Genomic DNA, 15,811 nt, shown 5'->3' on the forward strand with positions numbered 1-15,811 from the left:
TGCTGCAACATGAGGTGATGTTCTTGGATGTATGGCACAACAATGGGCCTCAGGATCTCGTCACGGTATCTCTGTGCATTCAAAATGCCATCAATAAAATGCACCTGTGTTCTTCATCCATAACAGACGCCTGCCCATACCATAACCCCACCGCCACCATGGGCCACTCGATCCACAACATTGACATCAGAAAACCGCTCACCCACACGACGCCACACACGCTGTCTGCCATCTGCCCTGAACAGTGTGAACCGGGGTTCAAACGCCAGCGAATGTGAGCATTTGCCCACTCAAGTCGGTTACGACGACGAACTGGAGTCAGGTCGAGACCCCGATGAGGACGACGAGCATGCAGATGAGCTTCCCTGAGACGGTTTCTGACAGTTTGTGCAGAAATTCTTTGGTTATGCAAACCGATTGTTTCAGCAGCTGTCCAAGTGGCTGGTCTCAGACGATCTTGGAGGTGAACATGCTGGATGTGGAGGTCTTGGGCTGGTGTGGTTACACGTGGTCTGCGGTTGTGAGGCTGGTTGGATGTACTGCCAAATTCTCTGAAACGCCTTTGGAGACGGCTTATGGTAGAGAAATGAACATTCAATACATGAGCAACAGCTCTGGTTGACATTCCTGCTGTCAGCATGCCAATTGCACGCTCCCTCAAATCTTGCGACATCTGTGGCATTGTGCTGTGTGATAAAACTGCACCTTTCAGAGTGGGCATTTATTGTGGGCAGTCTAAGGCACACCTGTGCACTAATCATGGTGTCTAATCAGCATCTTGATATGGCACACCTGTGAGGTGGGATGGATTATCTCAGCAAAGGAGAAGTGCTCAGTATCACAGATTTAGACTGGTTTGTGAACAATATTTGAGGGAAATGGTGATATTGTGTATGTGGAAAAAGTTTTAGATCTTTTGAGTTCATCTCATACAAAATGGGAGCAAAACCAAAAGTGTTGCGTTTATATTTTTGTTGAGTGTATGAAAATGAATGTCTCAATTTGGGATAGGTTAGAGGCAAAGAAAAGGTTCGGGTTACACACTAACACCATACACTATAAGTTATGAATGCATTTTAATAAAATTTATATAAGCAGTGTTACGCACATAAATGTATCGATATTGTGATGCGTACTGAGTATGGAATGTTCAATGTGTCATATATATTGAGTTTTGAGAAGCAATGTACAGTCATAATCCAAATAAAATTTGACATGTAACGACCCTGTCACACATGCAGATGGGATTTTGGAGGAGAATCATCCAGGCAACATAAGACATTTGATATTCACACTTAAGTTTTCTTCCTAGAGTTTTTGCATCATTCTATTGACATTCTATTATGGCTCTAGTCTCTGAAATCATGTTATCTTGTACACCAACCATGCAATGACATGCTTGGAAACCATGTTCTTTCTTTTCTTTTCTTTTCTACTGCTAACACCATGGAGTTGAAGAAGTGGGATAGACCTTCAGTTGTTACTGAAAGTGCCAAAAAATAAAGGGAAATAAAGGCAAAGACAGCAATTGGAATCGACTAGTAATCATAGATCAATTGAGATCCAGTTGGGCAGAAATCAGGATAAAATGTTTCAGACAAAATCAAAATGTTGCTGGATATCTTCTGGACACATGTAAGACAACACTCACACAGATCTACTACGTTTCTTGTCATGATGTACATAAGTTAGAGTTAAAAACGTTTTGCTTTGTTTCCCAAAGTGAGTCAGTTAAGAGAGTAGTGTTTTATCATAGCATCATTAGATGTATTTTTCCTAGTTGTGAGAAATTCCAAGTAACAGTTTTCAACAAATGCAGCATGGACTTCATCTACAAAGTCTCACAGAACAAACTCAGTATATTTGCCATGGAATCCTCCCCAAACAACTATGTAACAAGCAATAAAATCTGTTATTTTTCCGGATACCACATAAATAAAGGCATTTCATAATAACTAGATTTCAACCCAAAATAATGTGAATAACATATAAAATAATATTTCAGTTTTGTGGACAATCAAATGGACTACAGGTCCATTTGATTTTTTGACAGTATTTCCAAATACTGTGTCTCCACACAAATTCATGAAAATTTCATGGAAATTGGAAGGGCCTCATTTTGCTTTGTTTCTGTGTTTTCTAGCCCTACTAGTGGTACTGACGTGTACAGTATACTTAGTACTGTGTGTTGTTTAATGATTAATGTGTCCGTGGCTTGGCGTTGATTGGCCCTGCAGGTCTTAGCAGTGACAGTGGCCTCGGAGGAAGTACTGATGGCAGCACTGACATCCTGGTGTTTGGTTCAGTGGTTGACAGTGTCACAGAAGGTGAGTGAAGGAAAATCCATCCATCCATCCATCCATTTTCTTCCGCTTTATCTGGAGTCGGGTCGCGGGGGCAGCAGCTCAAGCAAAGCCGCCCACACACACCTCCCCCAGCTCCTCCGGGGGAACCCCAAGGCGTTCCCAAGCCAGCCGAGAGATGTAGTCCCTCCAGCGTGTCCTGGGTCTTCCCCGGGGCCTCCTCCCAATGGGACGTGCCCGGAACACCTCTCCAGCAAGGCGTCCAGGGGGCATCCGGAAAAGATGCCCGAGCCACCTGAAGGAAAATACAGGCATAAATATTTCAACATCGATATACGTTTTGTAATTTCACCCTTGTACACCACCACCACAGGCTCCAACGCAGATACTGACCACCACGTTTGTTGTGCACGATGCACCCTGGGAAGGCAAGTGGATATTGGTAGTGCATTGGCGCATACACAGACAGATAAAATGGCAAAGATTTTGCTTCTCTTCCTTTAACTCAGCATGAGTGGAGGTGTTCACTGCGCCAGAAATAAGTTTTTACATCTAACAATGCCCCCACGCCTTCCCAGGGTGCATCGCACACAACAAATATGGTGGTGTCTCTTTAAGACGCACTTTGTGTCTTAAAGAGGTTGACAGCTATCAGTGGTTGCTTTAATGTTATGCTTACAACATGCACAAAATCCATTAGAAGACTGATTGCAAATCCTTTGCATCCTGTGCCATGTTTGTGGTTAGATTTTACGCCACGTAAATATCAAAAATGGAACTGGGGATGCTATAAATGCATTACATGGTATGTTTGAGACTGTTTACCATACATTGTCAAGATAAGGCTCAAAGTAATGAATGAAGTTTTTAATCTCATGTGTGCTCTATTTTAATTTGTTTTTCATTGATTTTGTTTTTAAAATACAGATAAAATATTCATTCCAAAGCTTTAAAGCTGCTCTGTGTAAGATTTGGAGGCATTTATTAGCAGAAATGGAACATAGTAGTGGTTGTCAAACCTGGTCCTTAAGTACCACCACCCTACACATTTTCCATCTCTCCCTGCTCTGCCACAAACTCATTAGCAACTTCACTTGTGTGACCAATCAAGTACAAGTAGGCATCTGAAGGAGCTAATTAGCTTATGGCAGAGCAGACAGAGATGGAAAATTTGTAGGTTAGGTGGTACTTGAAGGCCAAGTTGAAAACCACTGGAATATAGCATTCATAACCATCTGTCAGTTTGTGTGTAAATTACCTACAACACCAAATTAATATGTTTTAAGCTTAGAATGAGCCTTTCAAATCTACATGGGAGCGTGTGTGTCGTCCCCCCCCCCCCCCCCCCCCCCCCCATAGAGGCCACCATGTTTTACTGCCATGTTGATATAGTAACCCAAAAGGGACATACTTACTCCACCTTTTCCATTTTGCAGTGTGACCATAAGAAGAATCGATGGTTGCTCCCCTAGACACTGTCTGCTGGTTGCTAGTGCAGGCTAACAAGTTTGAGAATCCTCATTGTTTGGAAGATCATGGAAGATCATACATATTGCTTATTGCAAGAGAAGGAAAAGGAACATGAATCCCTGTTATCAAAGAAATGGAAACCTCAATGGAAACAACATATTGACCAGCAATGCCATATTGCAATGTGCAACCTGATGACTCTATATCCTACATACTGTTGCTTTAAATAAATAGATTTGAGTCAATCAACAAATCAGTGAAAAGTCAAATCAAGGAGCCTGAAATTTCTGGTGACCACTGAGACATCTCTGTACGTATGCACTAGTACTTTGAGCAGGGACAATGAAATAAATAAAAAGATAAATCAAAGAATTAGAGCGAAATCTGATTCATATTCTGTATGTTTTATATATGCGTAATGCCAAACTTTTTCCATGTGAGAATTTTTAATCTAAAATATGTTGTTCATATCAACCATGCCTATGTTTTTCTTTCTCGTTGCTTCTACCCTTTTGCCCACATCTCAGAAGAAGAAGAGTCAGAGGACTCCTCCAGCGGCGAGGTGGAGATTGAACAGGAAGTGTCTTCAGATCCTGAGGACCCGAGGGAGCTCCACCCTGGGGCACTCCTTTATCGTTCCTCCCGCCTCCACAACTTGTCATTGATGGCTGAGGCATTGGCACATGGCGCTGATGTGCACGCTGCAAATGAGGAAGAGGAGGGGAAAACGCCGCTCATTCAGGGCGTGATCGGAGTGAGTGCATGTTAATGACGGTGAATTAATCAATGAATTGTGATTGGATAAAGTAGCCCTTATGGAGAAAGTACGGTGACTTAAACGTTGTCGTTATAATTCTTTCTTGATTAAATTTGTTTTTATGGCTTTAAATATAGCTAGGTCATTATTTTAACTGACAATCCATCAACATGTTTGTAAATTTGAGCCCAAAAAAGTCAGAAGATGAAGAAAACATTAGTTTTCATGGAAAAAAATTGGAACCCGACTGGTATATTCGTTGGTTGATAATATCGGCCGATATGAACCTTTCACAAACGTATCGATGTTGGCGTAATTTTTACAGATATCAAAACTTTTATTTTACAGAATAAACTATGCAGGAAAAACACATTGGCTGTTGGAAGTATTGTCATTACATAGTTTGTCCAGCAGAGAGCACTTCTGATAGCATTGTTTATAATGCTATGAGACATGGTTGCAACCCCCATCCCTCCTTGGTACTAGTCAATAATGTTCACTTTGGTTTTCTAGAGGTAGTTCTTCACCAGGAGCGATGTATATTTTGGGTCGTTGTCGTGTCGGAAGACAAAGGCTAATATCTGACTGGGCTGTAACAGCCTTGCGAATGGCATCCAAGAGGAAATTCGAGGTTTGTAACCATTCACGGCCCCTTTGCCTGAGTCGCTGGGCAGTGCCCACTTGCCGCTGGATTTTTGAACAGAGCAAAAACTTTGCCCGGCTCTCGGGTTCAAATTGGCTGTACCTCCCAGGACGGATTTTCCAAAAAATGAATTGATGCGTTGCTGAACAATGTACCAATTTGATCGTATTTCAAGCTTACAGAGTCATACTTTTGCTTGCTGTGAGTCACAAAACAATCACATAATTTACCCACCACTAATATGGTCCTAGCTAGAACCCTGCCTTGGCAGTTGTTTGGAGTCTTTAGACACATTCTAACTAGGTTTCTTTTCAGAGTCTTTGAAATCTTTGCTTCCTACCTCTGCCACTCTTGTTCTGTACTGTGTCGCTCTCTTTGAATTTCTTGATGATACTTCTCACTCCAGTTCTCGACCCTTGGAAACACTGTGTTAACTTTGTATATCCTTCTCTTGCTTTGTGAGCATCAACAATTTTTTTTTTCTTCATGTCTAAACTGATTTCTTTTGATACTTTCTCTAGTACCAGCTAAAACCCTGACTGATGATTTTATACTGTGTGTACATTGGAAAATAATCTTCAGTTTTAACTTTATTTTACGTTTTGAGCATTTCAAAGTGAAAGCACGAGTGCACAACAGTGGTTTGTCCTGTGGTTCAACAAAATGGACAGTTCTTAAGGGGACTAACAATTTTTGCCCTGGTCGTTTTTGGTTTGTGTAAAATAGCTGTGCTTCTGTGTGCAAAGTAAAATAATGTAATCATCCAAAATAAAACTAGAATGTTCAAAAATGCTGTTTTGAAAATTATATGCTCTGTTTAAAAAAAAAAAAAACACTTGTGAAATTATTGAAGAAAATGTTAAATTTCATAACACGCTAATACTTTTGTCTTTATTTGTATTTCAATTAAATGTTTCTGTTCTGTAACATAATAACTGTTCTGCTTTCGTTTTTATTCCATCAACCAGTCCAAAACACTGGCTTACGGGGTTTAAATTTTTAAATCTGCTGATGGCAGCTGATGTGAATGTGAAATAAGTATAATGGCATTTATTGCTAAACAGTTGGGAACAGTCTTCACTGTGTCCGTCCACTCTCTCTGTATCCCCAAGGGCTCATTGATAGCATGTGAGTTCCTGCTTCAGAATGGAGCCGATGTAAACCAGAGGGACATGAGAGGACGAGGCCCGCTTCACCACGCCACTTCTCTCGGGCACACTGGGTAAGAACGGCCTGCAACAGCTTGTTATGGCTTTTGTGTGTGTGTGTGTGTGTGTGTGTGTGTGTGTGTGTGTGTGTGTGTGTGTGTGTGTGTGTGTGTGTGTGTGTGTGTGTGTGTGTGTGTGTGTGTGTGTGTGTGTGTGTGTGCTCGCACGCACAAGTGTAGAGTGTTGATTTCAGTGGTGGGCACAGTTCCACTAACCGCTCATTATCGAAGATAATGTTTTCATTATCGGATTAGCTTTTCAGATAACTTTGAAAACCATCATCGGACCAATTATCTTCCGATATGTTTTGGTCCGATCATTTTTAGACCTCTAACATTTTTGCAGATGCAGTTTTTTGTAGCAGATGCACAGTTCTATCCTCTACAAACAGAGAAGAGCTGGTTCCAGAATAAACTGCTGTATTCTCTCCAGGCAAAGGAGAACTGGTCACAGAAAAGAAAAAAATATTTTTTCTTTTGACCCCATACTAATACGCTGGCAATATCACCCAAGTCATCTAGAGGCATAGAATTTTAACTTATGGTTTGAATTTTAACCAAACTAATTTCGGACAAGTTATTTAAATTAACGTCACGTCTGAAGTTTTATGAAAGTGAAAATATCAGATTTATGTTTTAAAGTAATGCACTAATTTTGAAGGTTTTGGTGTGGACATGGTGTGTGCGCAGTGCATTATGGGTAAAAATTCACGACAGGAGAAATGCATTTGAGATGCTCTGATCAGGCTCCACACGGACAACAACATTAAACTTGTTGTATATTGTGCCTAAAACTCTCGTGAATATATTCTCTGGGTTTATAGACGTTGTTATTGTGTTTGTTTTATGTAAAAATGTCAGAAGAAGCCCAGGTTGCTTTTCCAAAAGTCGAAATTGTGATTCAGGCTGTGTGATATAACCAGCGTCAAAACACTGCCATCTACTGGCGACCGGTTATATCACAGTGTTTTCGACCGCAGGATTTTAAAATTATCTGTAGGTTTCCAAAACATTAGAAACCACACATGTGAAGATAATAAAAAAAAAAAAAAAAAAATCATAGATCTGACAGGTTTAGGTGTACAGTATGTGGTGTCAGCCACACGGTAAAAACAACACACAAACAGATTTCACACACGAATATTCCCAGGTCAAACACCTCGCTTTCTGATTGGCTACATGTCACATTTAGCTCCTCACACCCTTCTTAACACAACACACACGGCAGAAATATCTGATAAGATTATATTTAGCGTCATTACGATTGTCGGGGCATCCTTAAGATTGTCGGAAGTGGAAGATTGGGTTCAATATCGGCCTAATTATCTTGCTATGTGAACCAGGCTTGATATTATGAGGCCTCACGGAGCGACTGAGTGATACATTATGACACCGCACCGAACATGTTTTCACTATTATTTGATTTTGCGACTGACGTCATTATTCAAGCATTCAGAAGGCGATTCCTATTGCCACACAATTCCAACACACGAGAAAGTTTTTTGACAGTTCTTGTTAGTGAAAGAAACCTCGTCTCCCTAACCGGATAGAGTTGTGATGTCACCTCGCGTGCGCTTAGGTGCTGTCTAGCAGGATCTTGAAAATTTCTTTCTTTTTATACAAATTTAAAAAATGACAACCCCCCCCCCCCCCCCCCGTTTACCTTTCCTCAGTTGATAATGTGAATTTGTCATCTACTAATTTCATGTCTTCCATCTCCTTCAGTCAGGTGTGTCTGTTCCTGAAGAGAGGAGCATCACAGACAGAGGTGGATGAGCAAGGTCACGACCCCTTAAGTATTGCCATCCAGGCCGCCAACGCAGACATCGTCACACTGTGAGTCATCCATCTATGTTTGAAGGATACACCGGAGATCCCAGATTGTCCACAACGTATTTTAAAATAAGTGGGTTCCAGTGTTGTTTGTGTGAAATATTACTTAGTCCTTTTTGTGTGGAGTTTGCATGTTCTCTCCATGTTTGCTTGGATTCCATCTGGGTGCTCCGGCTTCCTCTCACTTCCAAACACATGCAGGTTAGGTGGATTGCAATCCTTAAATTGACCATAGGTGTGCATACATGTACAAATGTGTTTGTCTTTTCTATATTTGGCCCTGCGATACCCTGCCTCACAACCCATTACTTCTGGGATGGGCTCCAACTCCCAGTGACCCTTGATTGGAATAAGCGGGTATAGAAAATGCCTGAATAAATTAATATACTCAGTCAAGAAATTAAAAATTTTAACTTGAAAATCTAATTTATTTATATTTAAATTAAAGACATTTTAACATATGAAAGCTCCACGTTTCTGTGACACAAAACGCAGACCACACTGGGTTCTGGTTTAATGTAGAATGTCTCTTAGATTGTCATGTTAGTTGGCAAAGAAATTTGGTGATCAAAATAATCTCTCAGGCATTCAGATAATCACTTAAACATTTACTATGGAATAAAACCTCACTGAGTCTTCTACTTCTCATATACGAGGTCTGTTAGAAAAGTATCGGACCTTTTTATTTTTTGCAGAAACCTGATGGATTTGAATCACGTGTGCTTGCATCAGCCAACCTTGAACCTTTGTGCGCATGGTTGAACTTTTTCACGCCTGTCGATTGCGTCAGTTGCTGCCAAGCAGCCTTTGTGTGAGGACGTGTGTAGTGCTCTGGGCGGATTTTCATTGCAAGGAAAAAGATGGAACGACTGGAGCAGCGCCGCATCAAATTTTGTCAGAAACTGGGCGACAGCCAGGTGGAAACCATTCGGAAGATTCAGACGGCTTTCGGTGACTTTTCAGTCATGTGACTATCCGAGAAATTGTGGAAGATGTGGGCATGTCACAGCATGTCCTGTGAGACTTCAACATGGAGGTGCTTTTGCTCCGCCGTCAGCAGCAGCACGAATTTCGCTGCAACTCTTTTCATGGCCAAATCTTCTGTCACAGTGAAATGTGCAGAAAAAGTGCTGATGTCCACCTCTTCCGCAATTTTCGGATAGTCACACGACGGTCCCACATCACCACAGCGTTCACTTTGGAAATGACCTGGTCATTTCAGCATGTTGATGGCCGACTGGAGCGTGGCTCGCTCTCCACCGTTGTGCAGACGTCTTTAAACCGTTTGTACCGCTCCTTAATCTGTGTGATGCCCATAGGATCGTCACCGAAAGCCGTCTGAATCTTCTGAATGGTTTCCACCTGGCTGTCGCCCAGTTTCTGGCAAAATTCGATGCGGCGCTGCTCCAGTCATTCCGCCATTTTTGCAATGAAAATCCGACGAAAGCACTACACAAAGGCTGCTTACCAGAAAATGATGCAATCAACAGGCGTGAAAAAATTCACGCATGCGCACGAAGGTTCAAGTTGGCTCATGCAAGCACACGTGATTCAGATCCATCAGGTTTTTGCAAAAAATAAAAAGGTCCGATACTTTTCTAACAGACCTCGTATAATTACAGTGGAACCTTGACATACATCAACATACAGGTTTTTTGAAATACTCGGTCCTTATTATTGTTTGGAATACGAGCGGAAAATCTAGTTACGAGTCATGCTTCGGGACGCCACTGGAGAGAAGGAGGAGGGGCAGCAGCTTCTAGTGCAGGTGTTAAGACAGCGGAATTTGCTGCACTTGTTGCGAAGGAAGGCTATGTCCTGCAAACAAGCGTTTAACTGACAAAAACTGGATTATTTCTGCAAAGAAATGTCACATAGAACGTATATAACTGAAAAGAAACACCCAGAAAAAGTGTCTACTGGTCGTGCTTCAGCACTTTTTAATGACACTTGTCCGTCACATTTCTGCAACATTTTGAAAGGAAGGCAGAAGCAAACCTTCTTGGATAGGTTTTTTATCTAAAAGACCTGCAAGTTTACAATTAAAGCTACATCTGTATGATCCTTTTAAGGATCTACAGTTTAAGTTTAGTTTTTGTTTACAGTGTGTGCAAACCTTGGACTGTATGTATTAATGGTGTCTATTTTCTTACACTTTATAGGCTAATTTTATTGAGTAATAATTAATATATATATATATATATATATATATATATATATATATATATATATATATAATATATATATATAAATAAATAAATATAAAAAATCAATATATCGATTGTTAATGAAGATCATTGTTTCGTCCAAATATTGATTTAAAAAAAAATCGCATGGCCCATGTGTTGACTGAACTAATTTGCCAACAGGGTTTAAAACCACCTGTTTGTGTTTTTTCAGTGGGCGTCATATCTCAGTAAATGCTGCTCATACAGTGTGATTTGTTTAGTGTAATTTTTTTTTACTTTTTTTTATGTTGCCTGGAAGACAGAAATTTCTCCATGCCCAAATGGCACACTTCTTCAGAAATTAAACCTTTACTTTTCTTATTGATCAAAAAGAACAGCACCGACCCACCACTCAGATCTCACTAAGGCTCAAAAGTGCATTTTAGACTTAAATTACCCATTGACTCCAGGTTTCCTTTTGATCTTACTAAACTTTTTTCTCCATATCAGTGGAAATTATTTTTTTTTTTTTGTTTGTTTGTTTGGGTTTTTTTTTTTTTTTGGGTCCCAGTGAAACCACCCATTACTGTATCATCATAATCACTAAATATAGAGAGCAAAGGTTGGTCTCCAGTTAGTCAGGGAGTCCAAGATACTGTTTGGTCCAACTGAACTTTGTGCATGTGTTTAAAACTACTGAGGATAGAGAGCAGATTTGGGGTTTAATCTATAGAGACCCAAAGTTTCTAAATGATCGTAACATTTTTCCTGAAAATGTGTGGGAATTTGTTTTCACCTTTCATCCCAATGAAACTGGCCCTTCTTCTGTTTCAGTTCCTTCTGAGGCCAGTGAGTAGCCTTTAGTCGTAACTTACTTAGGGACCCCAAGTTTCTCTGTGATCCAACTGAACACTTTTTTTTTTTTTTTTTTTTTTTTTGCTGGAGAAAACTTGAAATTCTTAGGATTTTTGACCCTGAATAAATCAGAAAATGTGAAAATAATAATAAATCAGAAATCAGTTTAACTGAATTTAAAGAGTGACAGTTGAACAACAACCTTTGCCGTATGGTGATGCATTGTACAATAATTTGTCACCAAAATCAAAATCTGTGTTGTATAACTTTAACTGTTTATCTACACATTTATTCATATGGCTGAAATATTATTATAAAATGAGATTAGATATTTTCTGTATTGTGCCTTTTACTGCTGTTGACATATTTTTGCATTTACTCTTTTTTTTTTCTCCACGTCCTTCTTTTATCCCTTATCTCTGCTGTCACTGTTGTCTTCCATCTCAACTTCTCATCCATTTCATTATTTCATTTTCACCCACCCTTCCTTCCTTACTTCTTTGCTCTGGTCTTCACTCTCTTCCAGACTGCGTCTAGCGCGGATGAACGAGGAAATGAGAGAGGCGGAGGCTCCCTTGGGTCAACCAGGTCAATACCACAGCAGCAGCACCACTGAACAGCAGTATAGGAAGTGCACCAGGAATTCATCTGTCTTAACATAGACGAATGCTAGTGGTAATTCTGTAGCGTGTGGTCTGTTCATTTGTCATTCTCCTGACTACAGTCACCTCAACGATGTTGCCCCTAGACACTGATCTCAAGTCTGTTTGTACTTAGATTTAAGCTTATGGGCAACTTCTTGGGTATCTGAAGACAGAGGGCCGTACCACTTGCTCACAGTGGGGGAGTGAGACGTCATAGGGGAGATCTGCAATGGATGTTTTTAGCTCTGCTTACAATACCATCACCTCCTGTGTTTTTCTGAATCACCACCATCATGTTTCTGCTTGCCATGACTCAGCACTACCCATGCTGGCCTCTAACTTATCACACCGTGATGTAACCCTGATGTGTAGGTTTACTGTCGGTTACCCACCGTTACGTCAGAAATATTGTGCTGCATAAACCTCTACACTTTCTGTCTATACGACGCCCAATTTAGCCATCTCTTCTTGATCAGAGATGTAAATATACATATTTAGAAGTTGTGTGGCTAATCTTTAAACTATGTGCTGTGACATGGAGTGACAAAACGGTATTTGTTCAATTACTGAATGTGAGAACAAGTGAGGAGCTATGGTAGGCGGGTCAGTGTTGTTTATTGTGCACACAGAGGAGCCAGGAAGGGTAATTAAAACTGTGACAGTTGTACTTTACTGCAGGGCCTCTGGGGAACAGATCTTACCTATTTTGTAAGATATTTGTGGATTAGTGATTGGGGAGTGAATGAGTGCATGTCAAAGAATACTGAGAGACAGCAAAATAGTATGTATCATGTAAACAAAAAAGGTGCACTTTTCCCATACACAGTGTTAATGTTTTGTTTTTCGTTTGGTTTTGGTTTGTGTTGTTTTTTTGTTTTTCTGTCTTATTTGTGTTGAAAGGACCGGTGCAATCATTGCCATTTTAGCTGCATGTTAATTTTAAAGCATTACTGAGAATCGATAGCATCAAATCTTTTGATTTTGCTCTCATTTTCCCTTCAGAATGGCCTTGCTTTAATTGTAATCTTTGCTTTTGAGAGATTGAGCTATTGAGAGATTTTCCAAACTCATCTGTAAAAGCTCAAATTCAACATCCTATTCCTTTTTTAAATTTTAGTACTTGCAGTCATTCAGTGTTTACTGGTGAGCATGACAACTTGTGCATGGATGGACTAGGATCGGGTTTCCTGATAACAGCTGATTTTATGAAAGACTTTGATCTGATTCAAGGAAAGGAAAATGAAAATCACAAACTTATATTTTTTTAATGCTCCAGGTACAGAAATGTTTATTTGAAATCATGGGAATTGGTTAGGAATGTTATTTTATTTTTTTTCATTCATTTATTACAAATTAAATTTTATTTCTGCCTTCAATAACTTGGTGCTAAGTTCTTCTTCTGAATGTCATGCACATCCTTGACTGGCGGAGAGAAATTTAGCAGCAGCAGGTTGTTTCCACCAGAGGAGGTAATATTGTGCTATGTACCTCATAAATGTTGGTCTTAGACATCAACTTCATCATTGTTTGACCTGGATAGGCTAACATGTAATGAGAAATAATGTTGGAAATGTTAGCTAGCTCCAGTTAGACTAACCAATATGCCAAGCATCTTAACTGTTGCATTAGTGACAAACTATACTATACAAATAATGAATGTTTTTCATTCGTGCAATGGAAAAAATATTTCATGAGGTGAAAGATTGGCGAGTTGAACAGAACATTCCATCTTTCACCTCATAAAATATTCTTTCCATTGCACAAATGAAAAAACATTCATTATTTGTTTTTATTATAACGGCTGAGTGGATACTTGCCATTCGATTGGTGCTTGTATGTCACATGACATGGATTATTCATCCCATTTGTGTTAAGCTACATTTACTGTGCAAATTTAGTTCCATCCATTTTGTACTTTTGCACACTGCAACCACCACACACCTAAACTGTGCATGCACACAATAGTGGGAGCAGCCTTTAGTGACATGGCAGAGTTTGTTTTGCTGATGGACGACGATTTGAACGAGCTAACTGACGGTGCTAATTCTTCTAACACAAAAAAAAAACAAATCTACTACGCCATAAGCCGTTTGGAGACATGAAGAGTTGTTAGGATGAAGAGGATGTTCTCAGTAAGCTTGCTAAAACAGTAAGATAGTTGGAAAAACAATCCTGACGATGTAGTCCGTAGCTGATGCTGTGCATTGACTTTTTCATGTATAGACTGTCATCTGCTTTCCTCATACCAGTGAAAAATCACAACAGAAATTTGACGAGCTCTTCATCCAAAAGCACTTCTCTTCAGATGCTCAAAGCACTTTATAACTCTCACACATTCACCCCAATGTGAGGGTGCTGCCGTACAAGGTACTCACTACACACAGGGAGCAACTAGCGGATTAAAGACCTTGCCCAAGGCCCTTAGTGATTTTCCAGTCAAGCTAGGATTTGAATCAAGGATCCTCTGGTCTCAAGCCCAACCTTTAACCACCTAGACAATAACCTCCCTTTTTGTAATTTAGTTTCAGCTAGAGACCGTCCCAGTGAATACTGAAATGCTCCAGATGGCTTACGGTCTAGTGGATTTGTTTTTTGTGTTAGAAGAATGAGTACCTTCAATAAGCTTGTTCAATCACAGTCTGTCACCTAAACAAACCCCGCCATGTTTGTTTTTAAGCTACGTGCCATCGCCGCTAGTGTAAGCGCGCAGTTGGTCGTGACATGCAAGAGCACAAAACGGTGTAGAACCAAAATTGCATGCTAAATAGAATCAAAATTGCACCATCAATGGAACAAAATGACAAATGGTACGAATGGTCCATATCATGCGACATACAAACTACCAATCAAATGACAAGGATCTATTTAGGTGTTATATAAAGTAAAATTCTGCCTATATCGATAGACTTTTTGCAACATCCGAAAGATACATGCTTTTACGTCACCCAGCTTTACATGGAATATTATTAACCAGTATTCCATTAGTTTCAAACTAAATTTAAGGTGGAACACAAAACCAAAAATGTAAAAATACAGATTCTGCTCAGAACAAATTGGAAGGAAAAAAAAATCTGAAAGAGCTGATCTTAAATGATACGAGCAATTTCCGCAAGCATTTCTGTGATCTGTTTAACTAATTTCATACATCCAGTTGTGCTTGTAGGTTTACATACCCTGGTGGAATTTTGGATTTTTTTTTTTTTTTGTCATTTTTCAGAGAATATTGAATAACACAAAAACATTTTTTTCACTCATGGTTAGTGGTTTCGGTGAAGCCATTTGTTGTCAAACAACTGTGTTTACTCTTTTTAAATCATAATGGCAACACAAACTACCCAGATAACACTGACCAAACATTTACATACCCATGTTCATAATACGGTATATTGCCCTCAATCCTCCTCCGCTGTGCTCCACTATGAAGCTAAGAGTGGTGATGCAAAATGCAAAATTGGCATGCCAAAAAAATCCAAAATTCCGCCAGGGTATGTAAACTTAACACAACTGTATACATTTGGTTGTAAATACACAATTTAGATATAATCTCTACTCCTTTAAAAGAGAAAACATAATTAAATTACTTCAGTTGATCACACTCAAATGAATTAAGTTTGTCCAAATTAAGTTCAAGTGTAAATATGAAGTGTTAATTTGGATCAACATAATTCATTTAAGTGCTGCCAGTTGAAGCACTTCATTCAGTTGGTCCGACAATTCTCTTTTTTTAGTATATGTAGGCCACATTTTTTGAATATTTGTTGAGTTAGATGACTTACATCTGGTTTCCCTCCCTTGCCAATGCTTACAATATATTCTAAATGGTTTTCAGAAAGGCTTTTTTCTTTTGGGCAGAGGATTATTTACATCATTCATAGAATGACCAAATACTTTTGATAGTTTTATCACTTTGTGCTCTGCATGCATTAAATAA

The 15,811-nt window shown here is 39.6% G+C and overlaps 1 protein-coding gene across 1 annotated transcript in view; it reads left to right on the plus strand.

The window, feature by feature from the left end:
- Positions 1–12,677, plus strand: part of acap3b (ArfGAP with coiled-coil, ankyrin repeat and PH domains 3b) — a 202,674-nt gene extending 189,997 nt beyond the window's left edge. Inside the window, 6 exon segments of the mRNA XM_034166998.1 lie at positions 2,238–2,327; positions 4,301–4,527; positions 6,286–6,395; positions 8,106–8,216; positions 11,763–11,869; positions 11,872–12,677. Coding sequence (XP_034022889.1) covers positions 2,238–2,327; positions 4,301–4,527; positions 6,286–6,395; positions 8,106–8,216; positions 11,763–11,869; positions 11,872–11,909 — 683 coding nt within the window. The 3' untranslated portion in view covers positions 11,910–12,677.
- The last annotated feature ends 3,134 nt before the right edge of the window (positions 12,678–15,811 follow it).

The sequence above is a fragment of the Thalassophryne amazonica genome, chromosome 3 (assembly GCF_902500255.1).
Source record: "Thalassophryne amazonica chromosome 3, fThaAma1.1, whole genome shotgun sequence".
NCBI lineage: Eukaryota > Metazoa > Chordata > Actinopteri > Batrachoidiformes > Batrachoididae > Thalassophryne > Thalassophryne amazonica.